General features: G+C 36.2%; 1 protein-coding gene across 1 annotated transcript; it reads left to right on the forward strand.

Annotated features, from left to right (window-relative positions):
- The first annotated feature begins 8,910 nt into the window (after nucleotides 1-8,910).
- Nucleotides 8,911-10,313, forward strand: LOC148191165 (uncharacterized). Its single transcript, XM_088101313.1, has 4 exons — nucleotides 8,911-9,177; nucleotides 9,269-9,373; nucleotides 9,453-9,806; nucleotides 10,281-10,313. The coding sequence occupies exons 1-4, from the start codon at nucleotides 8,953-8,955 to the stop codon at nucleotides 10,311-10,313; spliced, it is 717 nt and encodes a 238-aa protein (XP_087957439.1). The 5' UTR covers nucleotides 8,911-8,952.
- The last annotated feature ends 11,300 nt before the right edge of the window (nucleotides 10,314-21,613 follow it).

A 21,613-nucleotide genomic window follows, 5' to 3' on the forward strand; every position in this document is an offset into this window, starting at 1 on the left:
TTCCTCTCTTCTTCTCTCTTCTCTTTTCTCTATTTGTTCTCTCTCTCTCTTCTCTTCTTCTTTCCTTTCTTCCTTTTCTTTTCTCTCAATCTCTCTTTCTCTTTTCTTATCCTTGATCTCCTTAAGTCTTGCCCCAAATTCTAATTCTCTACGAAGAAACCCATGATCATTTAAACTCTCAAGAAATAATTTTCCATCATTAATGCAATCCCTAATTAGTTCTAGGTTTCTTTTAATGCTTGAAGGCACAAACTTTCTTCTCATGCAAGCTTTTAAATCATGCCAATCACGTATGGAGGACTTTCTACCTTTCCTAACATGATATTGTCTTTCATCCCACCACTCACTTGCATTTTCTTCTAACTTAGAGAGATATATGCTAAGGACATAATATTCACTCTCTTCATAAAACCAAGGATTTATTTTATCAATTTCTTTCTCCCAAGCTAGGTATGTTAATGCTCCTATGTCTTTACCAAATGATGGAAGATTCCTAGCTTGTTTAAACATTTCATCAACTTTATCTAACCTAGACACTACAAGAAATTCAGGCATTACCGAAGGGTTTTTACAGACGGCCTTTTGCCCTTCGGTAAAATTGCGTTTCCGACGGTCACAAAGATGATTACCGAAGGCCATGGTGAAATGCATTCATTACCGAAGGTTTTTTTTCCGAAGGTCTTTGAGCCCTCGGTATTGGCTTTAGTGAATTAACTTACCGAAGGATATATGACCCTCGGTAAGGTGCTCGTGTAATTAACCCCAGCGGACTTGGTTTCCCTCTGCAAACTTTCATTTTTCGAGCCAAAATATTGCGTTTCTTTCTTCGAACCCTAACCAGCATTCCCCCTTTTTCGGAGACATCAAACCCTCACCAGCTTTCTCGTTTCTTCCAGCCATTATACCGTCACCAACATTGCCCAAATTTGGGAGGTTTTGTTGTCGGAGGTCGTCTCAGTCACCAACATTCCCCAACGTTCCGTGGTTGCAGGGGCTGCGTCACAAATTTGTTGTGGGTGCGTCAGGAGGGCTTCGTGGAGGAGGGCACAACGTGGAGGAGGGGCTTCGTGGTGCGTGGAAGAGGCAACAATCGAAGAAAACCCAGCTGCTGGACTTGTCTGGCGTCGATATGTAAGTCTCTTTACTCCTCATTTTTGCTATTTTTCATATTGTTTTCACTGTTATGCTTAAATTTTTAGCTTTGTCAATTTGTTTTGAACTTGTTCTAAACCATTTAACCATGGAAAATATTAGTTGGATGTCATATTTTAAAATTTTACTGTTCTTCCTATTTTTAGCTTTAATTATGCTCATATGTTGTCTGTAAATGGTAGACATTGAAATAGTAATTATGGTCATATGTTGTGTGTAAAACAAACACTTGAAATAGTAATTTCATTCCGCTAATAGGACCCTTGCACCCTAGCATACCTAAGTTGTTTCCTTGTTAGGTTCTTTGCTTTGACATCCATAAAGATACATTACCCTATTATACCAATTGGAAGATGAATTCACCTTCCATATTCGGATTTGAAGACGTTGTCTTTAGTGTAGTGTGTGCTTTCTTGCTGCCAAAGAGTGAAAGTGTTCTTCATATAATAGTAGGGTTGGGCACCCTGGACTTAAAAAGGGACCTAAAGTTCAAAAATGAAGTCAATTAACAAGGGAGAGGGAGAGGATTGAGGAGCAAGTTCTAGGGGTGGTGTGTGAGCTTTGTTAGCAAAGGGTAACAATGTTCTTTGACTTGGTCTGAACTGTTTTTTTATGGAGATGAAGGTTGTTGAGAGTAATTAGCTGATTAAATACAGAGATATAAATTATAATTAAGGTTATTTCTTTTTGTTTTCTCTATGAATGAAGTTATATAACATTAAAAAAAATCAGCAAAACATGAAAATAGCTACTTTCATATCAGCAAAGCATGAATTGACCAATGAGATTAAGTGGATGTTATATGCCTTGTCAATGTTTAAAAAACATCAGTGTTCCAGCCATCTTTGGTTCATTCTGTTGTATACTGCAAGTTTTACTTTAAATTCGTATAGCTTATGCTTGAGATCAATGGAGTAGGGAGTTGCTTCCATCCAATTTATGTTGTTTCCATCCATAAATAGGTTTCATTTTGAAAAAATACAAAGATTTGTTTGCTGGAGCGTGTAGGTTAAAAATTATGAATTCTTTCATCTAGAAATCCTGCATCAGTCTCTGCATCAAATCTTCTTTTTCTTTTCATCATTCCCATGTGCTCTGATGTCATCATTATATCCCTGTATTTTTCATTCAATGTGACTTAAAATAAAAAAATTACTACTGTCAATCATCTCTTTGTTGAATATATATTGTATTTCACAGTGCAAGCCTTAGTTTGTCATTTACCACTTCATATAAGCTTCCCCTGTGATCCAAAGCTACAAACTAAAATAGAGTCATCTGTGATACTTTTTTAATTACCATTTTCTTGTCCTTCTTCATTTTCACTTGGTCAAAGGCAAGAAGTTAAATTGAGACAGAGGGTTTCACACTCAGCTGCCAAAATTGATGGCTTTACTCTTTGAACTCTCATTGATGCCTTTACCCTTTCACACTCAGTGCATACATTCATTGATCCCTTTACTCTTTCAACCTTGTCTTTTACAAGTTATTTGAATGTGTATGATCCTAGCACCTTCGTATTACTCAACCATAGTTCAAGGTAACCTCAATAATCTTTAGCTGTCAATTAAGGCCAACTTGTATAGATCTCAAGCATTTTTGGTATTTTAATTGATTGAATGTTGATTATAGCATTTTGCTGTGAATATTTTCAGTAACATCCATCAAACATAAAAAATTTTCCAATTCTATTGATGCCACTAATTATTTAGAATTATATATATATATATATATATATATATATATATATATATTTAAAAAAGCAGCTTTTTGAATACATGCCTGCAAGTGTTTTATTACCTTCCAATTTGATAAGAAGATGAACAAGTGGACTCATACTCCAGATTTCCATTTGTTGAAATGATTCTTATAACCAGATTTTCAAGTACTTAAAAGTAAATCAAATATATGATCATTATTTTCAGAAGCTCAGAAGTTGTTGGACTGTTACCCCAAGAGCAGTGACAAGATAACATTGAAGAGGTGGTTCTTTATTGATAAAAGAGTAGGGGAAGTAGACATGTGATAGAAACTCTTGTTTGATCCTTGTCAATACTTGTTTAAGTTTTCACTTTGTTACATTTTGTATTGCCTTAACTGTTTATTGGTTTAGTGTTAACATTTGGATTGATGTTTATATTGTTGGTTTGTGCTGACCTTAAGTGGTGTGGTGCAGTTTCCAACTTAGAGACCTTACTCATTTGAGGTAGCATCTTTAGGAAGAGGAGCTGAAACAGAATATTGGTTGAATAGGGAAGTTTGAGGCAGCTGTAAGTGGTAGCTTCAGTTAAAAAATCTACAACCTGTAAGTTTTATTTGTAATTGATGTCATCCATAATGAATTTCCTACCATTCCAGCTCTGCATTATTGAACTTGATCATGAGGTTGAAATTTAATTATTTGTTACCATTGGTGTTTTTGGTTCTGTTGTGAATTGTGTGAATATGTTCCAGCTTCTTATTTTCATTTTGAATCTGTCCTTAGGTGGTTGTGTAGTAAGATATTAACTTATAAGGAAATGATACCATGTCTAGCCTTGGTGATATGAACTAAAAATGCCAAAACTTGAATTTTATTGCACGAAATCTGCAGAAAAAGTAAAACTGGACCCTATCACATGTTCTAAAATATTTAAACCTTGGAAAATTGGTTCAAACATTCCTGTAAACAAGGTATAACAACAACCCAACCTTTTAACATTTAAGTATAGGCAATTTCATTACACCAATTCATGATGTAACTATAAGGATGAAGTAGAGTACAAGGACAAACCAACATGCATATATGTTGGTTATATACTATCATGAATCCCCCAAGTTACGAAAGTAGAAGGAGGAACCAAAGTTATAGTTGTTTTATAGTTTATATATTAACTAAAAAACTGAAAATTCCTTACTAAGGCTAAAGTAGACCATCTCTTAGGTTAAACTTTATTAACTTTACTCCACCTGGTAGTGGTTAAGGCCACTCCAGTGATTAATTTGGCCTTCAACATGTTCAAAGATACGTGTCTTAAAGTTGAACATATGATTTTGGACTTCAATTGTGAAGTCTCAAAATTGAAGGTGCAGTGGAAACATAAAAAGTGTTCTAAAAATAGTTGACAATTTTGATATTCACCTAATATAAGCAAAGAAAGTATACTGTTGTTATCCTAACAACTTTAAAGTACTTAAATGAAGCTAATAGACATGTCAAATTGGATGAAGTAGCAAAATCTAAAAATTTGACTACCTAAAAGTCTACTAAAAGGGTGAGAAAGAGGCAATTCAGCTAAAGTAGACTAATAATAACTAATGTTAATATCCTAACAAGTCTAAAGTAGTGAAATGAGACTAGGAAACTACTCAAAAGCAAACATTGACCTAAAACTCAGATTTTTGAGTTCTTAGAACCTAAAAAAGTTTACTAAAAAGGAGACAAATGGGTTTAAATCGTCTTTGTACTTGTTGTGCTTGTACTTCCAGTGTTCCTTAGTGTTACTTCATCATCTTAATCAGTGAATTTGGTTTGGCTGAGTTGAATTCCACCTTACATATTCATTTCCTAGTTTTGTCTAAAGTCATGTGCCTAAAATTGGAAGTGAACTAGTGATTTTCTGCTGCAGTGTGTTTGTTGGCTGTTTCAGTGTTTAAACACATCCAAATTGATGATACAAAGTTGCTCAAAACTGCAAATTATGTGTCCAAACGTGTTTGTGCAAAATCACCCTTTAAACCACCAAATTTTGCTTAAAATTAGAAGTAGACCACTGATTTTTTGGTGTAGTCTTTATCTTTATTGTTTAAGTGGTTGCACACCTTCAAATTGATCATATAAACTTGCTTCAAGCATCACTTTTGCTATTGAAACACTTCCAAGCATTTTTGGCCTTAAAACCACCATTTTGAAAGTCATTTTCTGGTGCAGTGGGCATTTCATGTGGTTTTTTAAAATTACCAAACATTATTCTTTAGATGTAGTGTATTATGACCTTCTTGAGTCATTGATTCTACTGTCCAGTTTTGATTCCATTGATTTCTACATTGTGGTCCAAATTTTGTGTAAAAAGTGTTGCATATTTGGCTACAAAAGGGGTGTTTTTTTTAATCTGTCCATTTCAGTGCAGTTTAAACATTTTTCCAAGTGTATTTCACCTTTTCAAACATGTATGCACTGTTCATTTGGCCAAATTTGAGTTCATATGCAAAATCACTTCCTAAACCATCATATTTGCCTTAATTTGGAAGTGAACTAGTCAATTTTGAGTGCAATGTGTTTCTTTGGTAGGTCAGTGTCTAAACACCTTCAAATTGATGATAAAAAGTTGCTAAAAACATCAATTTATATTTCCAAACGTGTTTATGAAGATTCACCCATTTAAGCACCAAATTTGGCCTAAAATTGGAAGTGGACCACTGATTTTCTGGTGTAATCTGTTTCTTGGCTATTTAACTGTTTGCACACATCCAATTTGATGATATAAACTTGCTTGAAGTCTCAATTGAGCCTTAGAGACACTGCCATTCATTTTGACCACTGTAGTCCACTTTTTTATAGCCTTTTTTGGTGCAATTTTTCACCTTTGGCTAGCTGTTTGAAAATTTGCAATCTTTAAATTTCAATTGTACACATCCTAACAAGTTTAAAGTTGTTAAAGGAAGTTAAGAAACATGTATGCAGTGTTCATTTGGTTAAATTTGAGGTCATATGCAAAATCACTTTCTAAACCATCAATTTTGCCTTAATTTGGAAGTGAACTAGTCATTTTTTAGTGCAATGTGTTTCTTTGCTAGCTCAGTGTCTAAACACCTTCAAAATGATGATACAAAGTTGCTAAAAACATCAATTTATATTTCCAAACGTGTTTATGAAGAATCACCCCTTAAACCACCAAATTTAGCCTATAATTGGAAGTGCACCACTGATTTTCTGGTGTAATCTGTTTCTTGGGTGTTTAAGTGTTTGCACACATCCAATTTGATGATATAAACTTGCTTGAAGTCTCAATTGAGCCTTAGATTCACTGCAATTCAGTTTTACCAATGTAGTCCCATTTTTTTTAGCCTTTTTTGGTGCAATTTTTCACCTTTGGCTTGCTGTTTGAAAATTTGCAATCTTTAAATTTCAATTCTACACATCCTAACAAGTTTGAAGTTGTTAAAGGAAGTTAAGAAACATGTCAAAATATATGAAGTAGCTAAATCTCAAAGTTTGCCTACTTGAAACCTAAAAAAGTAGATTAAGTAGCTAAAAATCACTACTCAAACCTTTGTTAGAAGTGTACTACAATTGCAAACTGCACTAAACTAGGAAAATAAACTACAAATAAACTATCCTAAGAAGTTTAGAATGGTAAAAACTAGTTAATTAAGAACTTACCACAAAAAGTACCTAAAATGCAAAATATGACAACTTAGAACCTAAAAGTAGTACCTAGAAAACACTAAAAGTGCAAAGAATGCAAAGTCTATTAAAGTACTCACCAAAATAGTAAACTAACTATCTACACAACTTATCAAAGATAAAAGAAAGATAAAAATGAAGTCTCAATTGAAAAATAAATAGAAAAACAAAATTTGACTATTGCACACCTATAAATAGACTAAAGTACGTGAGAATTTTATTTCCTTGCAGAAATTTGTTATCAAACCTACATTTAGGCCATGATTGAATGTTCGTGTATATGTTGTATGTTGATGTATATATTGTATGTTCCTCGATATTGTATGTTCATTTATTAGCTACAACTTGATTAAGTTAAGTAGTCTTTTAAAGTCCTATGGTACTACACACATTCTCAATGGAATGAGAATGGTGAAAGTATCTTAAACACTTACAATGTACATAATATGTTGAAGTACTGTATAAAATAGAACTTCAATAATGTCAGAAAGTTGACTCCCCAAATTTAATACACAACCACTTAGGATGTCAAACACATTTCAATACTGAGGACTTGTCTTTGCACGCCCTTATTGAATGCGTATGACAATAGTGTTGAAATTGCCTTCCATGTTCGACTTGAGTAGTAATAGGTTTATTACTTATGTCACATGGATTGTCGCTGTATTGGCTAAGTTTTGATTTCTTTGGCTTGTCACAGAACATGGCCCATTTTCCCAATCATCGTGGATGGATGTACGATCGTTGTTATAGTGGAAGGAGAGGTTTGAAGGAATCTTTTGTCCTTGGAGTTGAAGAGTTTGTGGAGACGGCCCGACGCTGTCAATATTATGCCCTTGATGGAGGGATTCGATGTCCATGCATCAAGTGCGAATGTACAATGATTTTGAAAGATGAAGTCGTCAAAGTTCACCTTTACCAAAAAGGGTTCATGCCTAATTACACGGTTTGGACATTTCATGGTGAAGAAATGCCATCGACCTCCATCGCAGCTGAAGAGCGGATTGCATCAGGTTCGAATACTATTGTACATACATCTGAGATAGATCAATTTGCCTATATGCAAGAGATGGTCGACAATGCACTTCGTCACCATGCTCAACAAGAACAAGACGATAGTCATGATGAAGAACCTCCAAATGAAACGACGCAGAGGTTTTACAATTTACTGACAGAGGCAAATCTACCTGTATTTGAAGGTTCATCTGAGTCAAAATTGTCAGTGTGCATTAGACTCATGGCTGGCAAATCTAATTGGAACGTTCCCATTCAAGCAGTGGACTTCTATACAAAACTGATGTTAGATTTGACACCACCAAACAATTTGATGCCGAAGAATTATTACCAAGCCAAAAAATGTGTTTCAAAGTTGGGATTGGATGTGAAGAAGATTGATTGTTGTGTTAATGGATGTATGTTATTCTATGACAATGACAGTGGCAAAAATGATGCAATGTTGGTGGAATGCAAGTTCTGTGGCTCACCTCGATATCAGACAATGCATGCTGGACGGAGGCAAAAAAAACCAATTCCATTAAAGTCCATGTTCTACTTACCTATAATTCCAAGATTACAAAGATTGTTTACTTCAATGCAAACAGCACAACACATGACATGGCATGATGGTAACAAAACTCCGGGACTTTTGCGTCATCCTTCTGATGGTGAAGCTTGGAAGCACTTCAATCGTAAACATCCATCCTTTGGTAGTGAACCGCGTAACGTCAGACTTGGTTTATGCTCTGATGGGTTTACCCCGTACATTCAGGCGTCTGCATCACCGTATTCATGTTGGCCCGTGATAGTTACCCCATACAATCTACCACCTGAGATGTGCATGACAAAGCCTTACATGTTTTTATCGTGTATAATACCAGGTCCATCTAATCCCAAATCATTGATTGATGTTTACTTGGAGCCTTTGATTGATGATTTGAAGAAGTTATGGAATGGTGTTTGGACGTATGACGTTTCAAGGAGGCAAAATTTCCTTATGAGGGCAGCCTTGATGTGGACTATTAATGACTTCCCAGCGTACGGCATGTTATCTGGTTGGAGCACACATGGTCGATTAGCTTGTCCACATTGCATGGAACATACAAAGTCATTCCAATTGAGTCATGGCCGGAAAAGTAGTTGGTTTGACTGCCATCGACGGTTCTTGCCCATTGATCACCCCTTTAGAAGAAACAAAAAGGCATTTCGAAAAGGACAACTTGAAACGGATATGCCCCCGCCAAAGTTGACTGGATCACACGTGTGGAGAAGAGTGAAAGACTATCCAAAAGTGACTGAATCTGGTCAGAATAGGCTAGAAGGGTTTGGGGAATGGCATAATTGGACTAAAAGAAGCATATTCTGGGAAGGTGCAGTGGAAACCTGAACATGAAACTCAGATACACAGAAATTTCCACATGAAAGCATCTCATCGGCTGTCAGAGATGTTTAGGGATGCCCGGAATGCAGCACAGCGCCCTAACTGGCTGGGTGAGCACATTTGGAACTCTTTACTGGCCCATTGGAATACAGTAGAGTTCCGCAATAAGTGTGCCAAAGCCCAGCGGAACAGAGCGTCTGAAAGGGGTGGCACCCTGCATACTGGTGGGTCGATCACCATTCATGAGCATGCCATTCGTATGGTATAATCTCATTACATAACTTTTTCTTTCATACACAAGTTATGTATATTGTATTTCATATGTACGCTTGTAATTCTTAATTATGTTACAGGCACAGGCTCTAGGACGGGCGGTCCATGTTGATGAGGTCTTTGCACAGACTCATGTTCGGAAGGGAACTAATGAATTTGTTGATGAAAGATCTCGGAAGACTCATGTAAGCAAATAACACTATTACTAATTTTTTATTTCTGTTATACTGTCGTTCTCTGACATTGCTTTTAATGTTTCAACAGGAAGACTTTTCTACGAGACTTTCACAGGTTAGATCTGAACATGAGTCAGCTCCTACACCGGATGATGCCAGTAATGCAGATGATGACATCCGTAGGACGCAGTGCTGGATCGACACCGTTGGTGGGAAGAAAAAGGGACGAGTGTATGGTGCGGGACAACTTGCTGCAAACTATACAGCATCCAGAGGAGGTACTCTGAAGCACCAGCCTTCTTCTTCCACCAGTACTCTTGACGAGGTTCTTCAACTCAGGCAGGAACTCCATCAACGTGACCAGGAGCTCACTGATCTCAGAGCAGAGTTTTCAAATTTTAAGGCCCTGGTCATGACTGTCTTGCCTCAAACCTCACGGGACGTACAAAATATCCCTCCCACCCAATCACGACCGTCCTCATCACCTGCTGCCACTCAGCAGCCCACTTCAGTCCAACCCTGATCAGTCCAACCCTCATCAGTCCAACCCACACCAGTCCAGCCATCAATAGAGGAGCAGGATGATGAAAATCATTCTGATGATAGTTATGTACATTATTAGGTTTCATTTTCTCATTACTTGTTAGACAAACTTTTGGATATTAGAACATTTTGAGTTGATATCATTTCAATGTTAGATGTACTTACAGACTTTGGATGTTACAACATCCTTGTGTTACATTGTTTTATGTTTGAACTATAAATACATTATTTTTACATTAATGGATGTCCTGTGGATTATTTGATGTGCCTTGGATATTGATCATTGATTGGATCTTTGAGATGCACATTATGCATGTTTGTATGTGTTTGGCAATTTATGCAGGTCTGTTTGTAAATTAAATTTGTTATACAGGTCTGGGTTGCAGAGGGAAAACCATTTCTCTAAAACCTGCTCTGCATTTTACCGAAGGCTTTTGCCCTTCGGTAAATGCCCTCGTCTGGCCATTACCGAAGGCTTCCGCCCTTCGGTAAATACCCTCGAATGCTCATTACCGAGGGCTTCTGCCCTTCGGAAATTACCGAAGGCTTTCGCCCTTCGGTAATTACCGAAGGCTTCCGCCCTTCGGTAATTACCGAGGGCTTTCGCCCTTCGGTAATTACCGAAGGCTTCTGACCCTCGGTAATTACCAAAGGTCAGAAGCCCTCGGTAATGGTTAGCGACAAGGGATTTACCGAAGGATTTTTGGCCGTCGATAGGCCTTCGGTAAACGTCCATTATCGACGGCTTTTGGCATTTTCCGAGGGTTTCTGGCCTTCGGTAATGCCCTACTTTTTTGTAGTGAGAAGACCTATATGAACCATAAGAAGACATCTTTGTTTTTAAAAGTTTTCTTAATCTAAAGGGTTCAAAACTTTCACTTAGACAAGTCCCAGGTAAGAGAGGTGAGCTAAAGAGCTGCTTAAGTACCAAGTCTTGCCTTGCCAGAAATGTCTTAGGCTACTAACTAATTACCCCTTAAATTAAAATCACCTTTAGAAACAAAGTACACAACTCAACAATTAAGCACAAATAAAAGACTAGACTCTCGGACTCTAATGTGAAAAGGCTTAGAGTTTAATCCCTTTTAGCCTAATCAACCCTAAACGTGAACACAAAAATCAAAGAAACAAAAAACACTAAAGAAACCAGCGAACTCTAATGACCCCTACGAGATACACAAATTAAGTCAATATTAAAGTCTACTCCTATGGTGAAGCTTGTAGCTTTGGCTAACAAGACACATTCACCTGTCTAGCTATGCTAAAAATAAAAGCAAATAAAGTTGCCAAGAGTTTGAAAGAGCATCAAGGACTCTTCCTAAACACTTGGACTTTATAAAAAAAAAGGCCCTTTTACAAAACAAAAATTAAAGCTAACAGTAGGCTAACACAAGCCTATTACAAACAAAATTGAAACTAAAAGAAAACTATACTAGGCTGCTACGGTCCTGGTCCTGGTCCACTTCATTCAGCTTTGTTGCTCAACTTTGATGTTGCTGGAATCAATTCTCTTGAATCTCCTTGCTAGTCTCATCCTACAACAATTGCACAAAGTTTCTGTCACTTAAAAACCCTTAGCTAAGCAGATTGCACACAAAAAAAATATAGCGCAGTAAGAACTTCCCTTTCTCTTGGCTGCACAAGCTTTCTAAACTTTCCATTAAAATTCTGTTGCTGCTCAAGTAAACTTGTACACAAATTGAATTCCAATGAAAGCAACTCTGCACAGATAATTCACACCAATTCAGCAGATCATGCAATCCAACAATGAACAATTTAAATCCAAAAGAGTTTAAACAGTCATAAGCAATTAAACTAGATAACTCCCTTTAGTTCAAAGCTTCCAAATTAAAGGCTTAGGTTGCTGTTTTCTCAGTAATTTCCTGCTCAAGCTAAACTCTCAAACAAATCAGTTCTGCACACACCAAAATCAAACCAGATTCTATTAGACACATGCAAATGGTCATTATACCAGATTCAAAGAAATGTAAAATCTAAGCTGAAACCAAACTGATTAAACAATCACCCAGTGTAATCAAAAATCAGATTAATCCAACACAATGCAGTTCAGAATTCAGATTGGCTAATCCTAGTGTACAAAAAATTGTCATACCAGATTCAACATGATAGCAAGAGTAGTTCAACCAAAACAAAAGCAATTTAAGGTGAAAGAAACTCCCTTCAGTTCAGATGACTGCTTGTAGCTTGCTCCAGACTCTATACTGAGATTTTGCTACTGCTTAAAATTCTTCTATTGTACAATTTCTGCCTGCACTGTTTTAGTTCAGATCTGTACCACAAAGCAACATATACTCCCAATGGTAGCATATATAAGAGAAAATGAAATGGGAGTCATACACAGAAGTACCAAAAGTAATTGAATCAGAATTTTACAAACATAAGGAGGCAGGAATTAAGATACTGGCAGAAGCAGATTTCTCTTGGTGATCAAATAGTTATATTCCAGCTTAACCAAACTTACTTTGCTGCACAAGTAAACAATTAGCACACAATTCAAGTTCAAAACTTATTGCAGCCTTAAAATTACAACACACTCTTAACAAGAATATTTGGCTTTTAGATGCAGCCACACAAAGCTCACAAACTTAAGTTTCTCTCTTAAAGCTTAAAGCACTCAAAATGGAAAGGTTTGGAAGGGAGATTCTCCCTTGTCAGTACAAAGCTGGAGAGTATTCCAGACCACCACCACCTAAGATGCTACCAAGCACATAAACCTTCATTCAAATTTCAGAAACGAAAGTATAACAGCTTCTCAATCAAGAATGGCTAGGCTAAGATCAAAGATCAGAAATCAGAGCAGGAAAGCCACAAATAAGGACAACACAGCATATCTATTGCTTAAGACAACTCTAGATCAGATTATGAAAGCAACAAAAGCTTCAAATTAAGAACAGCAGAATAGAATGCACATGCATTGAGACAAAACCAGGAAATTCAATCAAGACAAACAAGAAACAAAGCTTTGATCAAAGTAAGCACAACAAATAGAACCTAAGGAATAGAACTAGAACAGATTTTAAAAACAATAAAAAAAGACTTAAGTTGAACCAGTTATGATTGAAGAAAGTTATATCTGATTTGATTTTGGCAGAGATAGTTTACTGAAACAGTGAACAATATTGTGAATTGCACCAGTTCTCTTTGCTCTTTTTTTTTTCTTCACAATTTGATAGCCAAATGGACGAGTTGGATAACACTTTAGAACTTGCTATTTTCAGTCACAATTCACAACAGATCACCTAATCAGTTTTTGCAACTTAATCAAATTTTTGCCAAAGGAAAGTAAACATGGTTCAACTCAAAAAAAATCCAAAGGAAAACAAGAGGTTAATCACTCTCAGCCACAGTTATAGTTTCAAATACCACTGGTTTAGGCTTCCTTGAGTGACCAAAAATGTATTCTCAATTGCAGAATTGATAGCAAAGTGAAAACAGTGAATGCACACTATGGATCACAAACTCAGAAGTTCAAACTAAATTCAATCACTGTTGTAAACAATTTTAATGCAATTCTGCAGATTCTAATACCTCAATAGATGCCAATGAAACAAAGTCAATACTGGAAAAATTTTGAATCAGAACTTGGCAAAGAATTTAAAACCAAGTATGAATGACTCGCAGACTCTGCAAAGAAAAACCAGTTCGGTGTAGCTGGCCAAATAACAAATCTGCTAATTAATCAATGTGCAACTGAGCTAGGCTGAGCCTTTCATTGCTCACTTGGTATGCACTTGTTACTGATTAGGCAGAAACCAAGCAAAGTTATCATTAAACAGATTCAAGAACATGAGATTCATTATCTCCACCACTGAAATCTGTCACCAAGCTCATTTATCCAAATATCATAGCTTATTTAAGGTGAACAGAACTTACTCAGTGCAAACAACACAAATGAATCACAAAACACAAGCATCAGCTAGTTAAACTCGAATTAAATTGACAATTAAAACAAAGCACAAGACTAGAACATGACAGAAATGTGATTTTCAAATTAAAAGACTCAAACAAATTGGATTCACCGAATAAAATGATAAAAAAAACATTGACTCAAGGCACAAACAAGCACAAAATCAGAAAATGAGTTCAACATCAAACCAGAAAACACCTGGAATTGATTCAACGAAGACACAAACCAGATCACAAGACAGTAATAGAAAATGATGAACAAATCAGAAATTAAAAGAACAGCACAAATTGCTCAGAATCGAAAGCAAACCGAGACAAAATAAGATGAATGAACACCACGTAAATGAAGAAAAACGCAATAGAGATGCGAAACAGAAACACGAAACAGAAACTCAGAATCAAGATATCACAGACACAGATTCAATAGAAGACTTGAATCAACATTTCGTGAATCAGAGAAAAAAAATGAATCACAAATAAGAACAAACCAAAAACAAACAAACGCAAAGCAAATGAGAAAAAAAATTCAGAACAGATAGAACAACTTATCTGTTGACGCGTGCTCGAACCTTGCTCTGAATACCACTTGATGGACGAACACCCGAGGAGAGGTCGATTGAAGTTGTGCGAGATCGATTCGGACTCCTCGAAGCTTCTCCGACGAATGAAGACGCAGCGGAATGGAATAAGAAACTCGAGATTGAAGGGAAAAACGGAGACCGGACACTGGAAAACCTAGGATCTAGGTTTTAATCGGTGGAAACACTAATCGGACACGAAGAAACCCTAAAATGGTGATGAGGCTCAATATAAACCGATTAATCGGTTCAAATGATTCGGATGATCGGTGAAAAGTGAAGGTCAAAGGGATTAAGGTGTTTGAACGGTGGAAAATGGTGGAAGGAAGTGGAAACCCTAGAAGAAGATGTGGTAGTGTAATGAACAAAGATAAAATACCTTCGAAGATGCGTATGGAGTGTGGATCTGTGGTTGGAGACGAGGAACTCTCAAGAGCGAGAATGAGACGCTCTGAGACGTGGATGGATGCGCGAGAGAAAGAAATGAGAGGCACGGTTCTGCGAGAGTGAAGGAACGAGAAATGAAATGTGGATGTGCGTGTTTGAGGCGCGAGGGAAAAGAGGACGCGTGTGCTAAGCCACTGACGCGAATGGGAGCGATGTTGCGTGATGAGAGAAGCACGGTGATAATGAAAAATGAAAGGGAGAGAGAGTGTGCTTGGAAGGTGGCTAGAGGCAGTCTTTGGACTCTCTAGCCTGACTTTCAAGAGAGAATAATTTCTGATTTCAGAAAATTTAATTCTCATTAAGCTCAAAAAGTCCCAATACAAGAGAGGAGTTGGGTATTTATAGTAACCCATGCTCCTTAAGAGCTAAGCTAGAAAAGATAAAAATACAAAAGGAAGACTAAGTCAAGTAGGATTCCATCAGCAGTTCCAAGAAAGACATAGAAACCAAAGATTGATCTTTTAGTGGTAACACAAGTGGCCCAATCAGAATCAGAGTAGGCATTAATGCAGAAGGAATTATCAGCAACATATAGCAGACTAGAACCAGAAGCATTCTATAAATACCTAGCTTGTTGCATATGAGGTTGACATGGAGTAGAAACAAACTAGCTAAGTGGTTGGACGGAAAAAGCAATGTTAGCCACATATTGGTGAGATAGATTAACCTTCCAATAAGGCGACGATAAGAAGAAGGATATATGAGAAGGGTACCTTCATCAGCATGAAGTTTAACAAAAGGATCAACAGGTGTAGGAGTTGGTTTACATTCTAACATACCAGTTTTAGAAATCAATTAAAGACAATATTTTCTCCGATTTATACACAACCCAGCTTGAGACCTAGCAATTTCAAAACCCAGAAAATATTTGAGATCTCCAAGGCTTTTAATGTGAAACTTGTTGTGGAGGTAATCTTTAACAGTAGTGATTTCAGAAAGGTTATTTCCAGATAGTAGGATATGATCAATATATACCAAAACAATGGTGATCGTAGAAGAATAATGTTTGATTAAATAAAGAATGTTCAGCTGAACTTTGTGTATACCCCGAGAGCGAGTAATTTTGATGTTAGTTTGTGATTCCATTTTCTTTTTGCGTGTTTTAAACCATAAAGACATTTTTAAAGCTTGCAAACAAGATTGGGAGTAGAAGGACAAAGACCAAGAGAAGGCTTCATGTATATATCTTCAGTTAAATCACCTTGGAGAAAGGCATTGTCAATGTTGAACCGATGAAGGAGCCATTGATTGATAGCAGCAAGAGCAAACACAAGATGAATAGTGGTGATTTTAACAATAGGGGTGAAAGCTTCATAGTAATCCAAGCCTTCAGTTTGATTGAAACCACTTGCACTAAACGAGATTTATATATGTCAATAGAGCTTTATGCTTCATACAATAAACCCAACGAAAACTGATAGGCTTTTTACCAGCAGGGAGATTAACCAAAGTCCAGTTTTGCTCTCTTTCAAGAGCATGAAGTTCAAAATTCATAGCTTGTTGCCAACATTCAAACTTGTTGGCCTCTTTAAAAGAGGATGGTTCAACTTCTGCAGAAATATTATGAAAAAAAAGAAGCATGGTTAGAAGAGCAATTATCATAAGAAAGGAAGAAATGTATAAGATACGAGGTAGTATGGGATGAGGGAATGCTAGAAGTAGTACCACAGTAGTAGTGGTCTAAATACGTAGGTCTACTTTTGTTTCTATGATAAACTCTTTGTCAGGTAGTAGGAAGAATATTGTTGCTATCAGAAGTATGATAAGAAGTATTATTGGTTGGGTAATTTATTGTAGTGAACATAGGTGTCATATTTGGAGTTCAAAAAGAGTAACATCAAAAATAGCATCATGTGTAGGACACGAATGTGGAGTTAAAGAAATTTGATAGGGAAAATATGTTCATGAAAAATGACATTTCGTGAAAAAATAGTAGAATGTGAATGCAAATCATACAACACAAAACCTTTGGTTTCAGAATTGTATCCAAGAAAAATGAATTTGTTACTTCTGGAATCAATCTTTGTGCGACCTGCAGTGACAAAACAGGAGCATTATAAGCATTCAAAGACTTTCAGGATTGAAAAATCTGGTTTGATGGAATAAACCATTTCATAAGGAGATTTATTTTGAAGAAAAGGTGTTGGCAGTCTATTAATAATATGAATAAGAAGCTTCATATCATAAGAACAAAAAATGTTTGGAAGTTTGGATTGTAAAAGAGAGATGGACAAACATTAAGAATGTGTTGATGCTTCCTTTCAACAATGTCATTTTGTTGGGGAGTAGCAACACAAGTAGTTCATTGAAAAATCATTTTGGTAGTGTAAAATTCATGAAGAAGAAATTATTTTCCATTATGAGATCTTATTATTTTAAGTTTACAAGAAAATTGCTTTTTCGTTAAAAGAATGAAGTGTTGAAGTAAAGGTTTGACATCAGATTTGTGTTTCAAAAGAAAAATCCATGTGAAACGACTATAGTCATCAACAATGATCAAAAAATATTTATATCCATCAATGGAAGTAGTAGAAATGGGGCCTGAAATATCAACATGAATGAAATGAAAGAAACAGGGTGATTTAGTTTTGCTAGAAAAAAATTGAAGACGTTTTTGTTTAGCAAAAGCACAAGCATCAATAGATTGAAACGAAATATCAGAATATTGAGAGGCTAATGTCTAAAAAATATTACTTGAAGGATGACCAATTTTCGCGTGCCACAAATTACAAGAATCACTAGAGTTATTAAAAACAAATTGAAAGGAATTTAATTTTGATGTACTAATGGTATTATTACTAAAGAGATAGAAGAGCCCTTGGTATTTTTTAGCTACTGCAATCATCTGGTAAGTATCCATCTGCACAATGAGACAACTGTTTTGATGAAAAATAATGAAACAATTATTGGAATGCAATAGTTTAGAAATAGAAATTAGATGAACAGAGAAATTAGGAACATAAAGAGTATTGTGCAAAACAAAATTGCCTAAATTGACAGTCCTTAAGAATCTAGCAGTAACAAAACTTTGATTTGGTAAACGTACAGAAATAGGAGTGATAGGCTATAAATAATTAAAAAGAAACTGATGATTATGGAATGCATTGATTATGGAATGCATTGATTATATATGATCAGTAGCCCCACTATCTATAATCCAAGAGGAAAAATTGGGTGTAGAAAGAAGAACCTGATGATTATGGAATGCATTGATTGACGCTGGCCATGATAGGAGTAGAAGGTTGAGATTGTTTCAACAAGCCAAAAATAGTCTCATATTGTTCCTGAGAAAAAATGCATTGAACTTGGATTTTATCAGATTGTGCAGTAGAGGAGTCATTGGAGGTGTGTGAAACAACATCAGTTAAGTTGGCAGAGGGGTTGGAAGAAACAAAATTTTGTTTGATGGTGGGTTTATAACCTTGGGGAAGGCCGTATTTGATCCAGCAATTGTCAGAGGTGTGATTCGTTCTTTGACAATGATCAGAGTATTTGGCATGACCATCAAACTTATTAGTATGTCCACGTCCACGAGCAACAAATGACCTTCCACGAGAAGTATTAGAAGTCTTGTTCTAAGGGTCCAGAAAATTGAGATTGGCCGTGGAATCTTGTGGAGTTTGAGAAGATGAATTATGAAATTTGCGTTCTTGTTGAAGGGACTTGAGAAAATTCATCATTTAATCCACGAAGAAACTTTATGACAGAATCATCATTGCGCTCTTGTTAAATATTGGTTAGTAAGCTACAGTTACAAGGAGAATGACAGGTACAGAGAAGAATGGTCTTATAAAAAGAAAGTTCTTTCCAAATGATTTGAAGACGGGTATAATACTGAGAGATGATAGAATCACCTTGTTTACAAAATTGGAGTTCTTCTTGGAGATTAGCAATATGAAACTTATCACCATGAGAAAAGCATAGGAGAAGATCGGTCTAAATCTCGTATGCAAAATCCATCCACATGACAGATTGTTTGATAGGAAGAGTCATGGAACGCGTCAGCCATGAGATCACCATCTTGTTGTATCTCTTCAAGACTTCATGAAGAACATTATCATGAGTAAGGCAAGAAAGGGTACCGAGAACAAATTTATCTTTGTTCTTGGTTTCAAGAGTCACAAGCATATCATGCCTCCATTGTTGAAAATTGGTGTCTAAGAGATGAGGGTTAACAAGAATGAGGGTAGGTTTTTCACTGGCATGAAGAAATAGAGGGTGGGCAGGGTTAGAAGGATGATCAAAGAAAGAAATCGGAGTGGCCATGAGAGAAGAAGAGATCTTCAAACTAATACCATGTAAGTGTTTGATAAAAGGCTTAAGAGAAAACAATATTATTGAGAATGAAGTAAGGAGAAGGAAAACTAAAAACAATTACAATAGAAGATAGAGATATGTTAGATCTCTATTAGATAAAGTGTGTAGTCATTCAAATTTGTGAGAATAGATCAACTTGTTTCTCTTCTAATTGGTTCATGACCTTTTTTGGTCCAAAAGGCTCTAACTTTTATGTATAATTATCTATGCGTATGGGATACTGCTTATATCAATACACTAATACGCTTATTTTGTAAATAATAAGACATCATATGTTACGTATGCATATTAAAAAAATGTATAGAAATCCTTACAATATGATAAATATATAATTGTTATTGTATAAATTCAAATTAAAATCATATGTATCAAACTTTGTCAAAATAAAATATTAAAAATTATTGTTATTCTACTCTTTTATAGATTGAAAATTTCATAGATAAATATATTAAATATATAACACTTTTCGATTTAAAGATATTATATTGTTGTTTCATAATCGATGTAAGGACCTAGAGAGAGAATCTCACTTTTTCTAAAACCACTTTCCCTCTCTAAAAACCTTGTACTCTACCCTTCTCCAGATTCTCTCTAACCTTTCTCTAAACTGAGCCAGTGGATTTCCAAATAGGTGGTGTACAAACGTCCACTGCGAAAAGGGCTTCGACTCGAACCGATCAAATTCAGTTTTTAGCGAGTAAGTTGTTCTTGCCCTTTCTCCGCTGTTTTGGAACCCTAGACCATGCAATCTGCTGGTTGCATGTGTCTTTTGTTTTTTTTCTCCCAATCCCTGTCAAATTCTAGCTGTAAGAGTTGTTCTTGATCATCGCATTGCGGGTTGTAGGGTGTTGTCTAGATTATTCGCGTGCGGGGTACTATAGCTACGAGTCTTTGAGCTGAGCAAAGAAGTTTCAAGGTAAGGGGAGCTAGAGTTTGGTTAAAAAATTTTGTATGCTATGTATGATGTTTTGCTGGAATTACGCTTGTTGATGAGGCGAAATGTGTTATGTTAGTTAATAAGTAGTGATTTAAGTGAAATTGGTGCTTTCGAGTGAGTTTGAAGGAAGTGGAGTAGTGTTTTTGGGCAATTGAGGTCTGGGGTGTAAGTGGGCTATTAGAGTAGTGTTACCAGGTATATTGTGACTTATTAGGAATGTCAAAGTGGTCAAACTCATGTTCTAAGAGTAGAATTGAAATTGGGTCACTTGTAGAAGTGAATTTGGATTTTTAAAGTGTCAAAAGTGGTTTACTACCCCGAGTCTTGGATCTAGTGATGAAATGGATGTTTGTTTTAACTTATAAACGTGTTTCCCAACATTACCAATGTGTAAAGAACCCCCTTTAGTCACTAAAACAGGTTCCAAGTGCATCAAAAGTCAAATTTCATGGTTGTTGTCAACTGGTATGGGGCTGGGCGTCCTCTGGTTTAGCCTTAGCGCCCCTGAGTGCCCCTGCGCGCACCAGCATGATGTTGTCTTTGTTTTTGATAGTTTTTGGGGGTTTCGGATGTCTGTTTTGGACGTTCCTTAGGTCGTTTTGGGGGTTTTGAACCTGTCTGGAATTTTTGGTGATGGTTTACGGGGTTTTGTGTTGTTTAGTGGTTCTCTTGGGACTGTTATTGTCTGGTAATGTGTATTGGATTGATTAATGTTGTTTGCTTAACAGATTGTCATGTACGTTTATGTATGAGGCTTGGGTGATTGGAAAGAACATGGTTGTGAACTATAATGATGTATTTGAGTATGAATTGGACATCTCAGGGTGAGATGATTGGAAGTGGTTGTAGGGGTTTGATGTTGTTCTGTATAACTGTATGGAGCTTTGAACTGGTATGTTTATCCCTACACTCAAAGCACTATTCATGCTCAAATAGAGAAGAACAGTGTGAGTGGTGAGAGTAGAGGGAGGTCCTCGTCTATAGTCTTAGAGTTTAGACATAGACAGATGGGGCGATTTACCTTGCATAGTGTTGGGGAGGACCAGCTGAACTATGCAAGTGCAAAGACGACCAATAGTTTGAAGTTATACCAATCCGGATGAATCGTGTTAAGTACTTATTGCATGGTTTGAAATGTATGCTTTGGATTGTTATGTTATATATGTAACTAAACTTGATGATATTCATTGATTGTGTTATATGTACATTGCTTGTTATCTAGCTCACCCTTGCTTTTGTGTTGTGTGCTGATTGTGTATGTTTTTCCTTTGCGATGATCATCCACTTGGATGGGAGCAGATGTTGTTGAGGAGATACCTTTGCAGCAAGTACTGGAGGATTTCTAAATTTAAGTTGGTGTTATTTTGAAATACTCTAAACTATTTAAGTTTTAAGTTGTCCTTTATGTGGATGACTGTAATATCAACTACGAAACTACTATTCTACTATGATTGTTCTCTTTATTGGAATGATGACGTCTTTATTATATAAGTTGTTATA

Source organism: Vigna umbellata, chromosome 11, assembly GCF_029865625.1.
Source record: "Vigna umbellata cultivar VRB3 chromosome 11, Vumbellata_1.0, whole genome shotgun sequence".
In the NCBI taxonomy this organism is placed as follows: Eukaryota; Viridiplantae; Streptophyta; class Magnoliopsida; order Fabales; family Fabaceae; genus Vigna; species Vigna umbellata.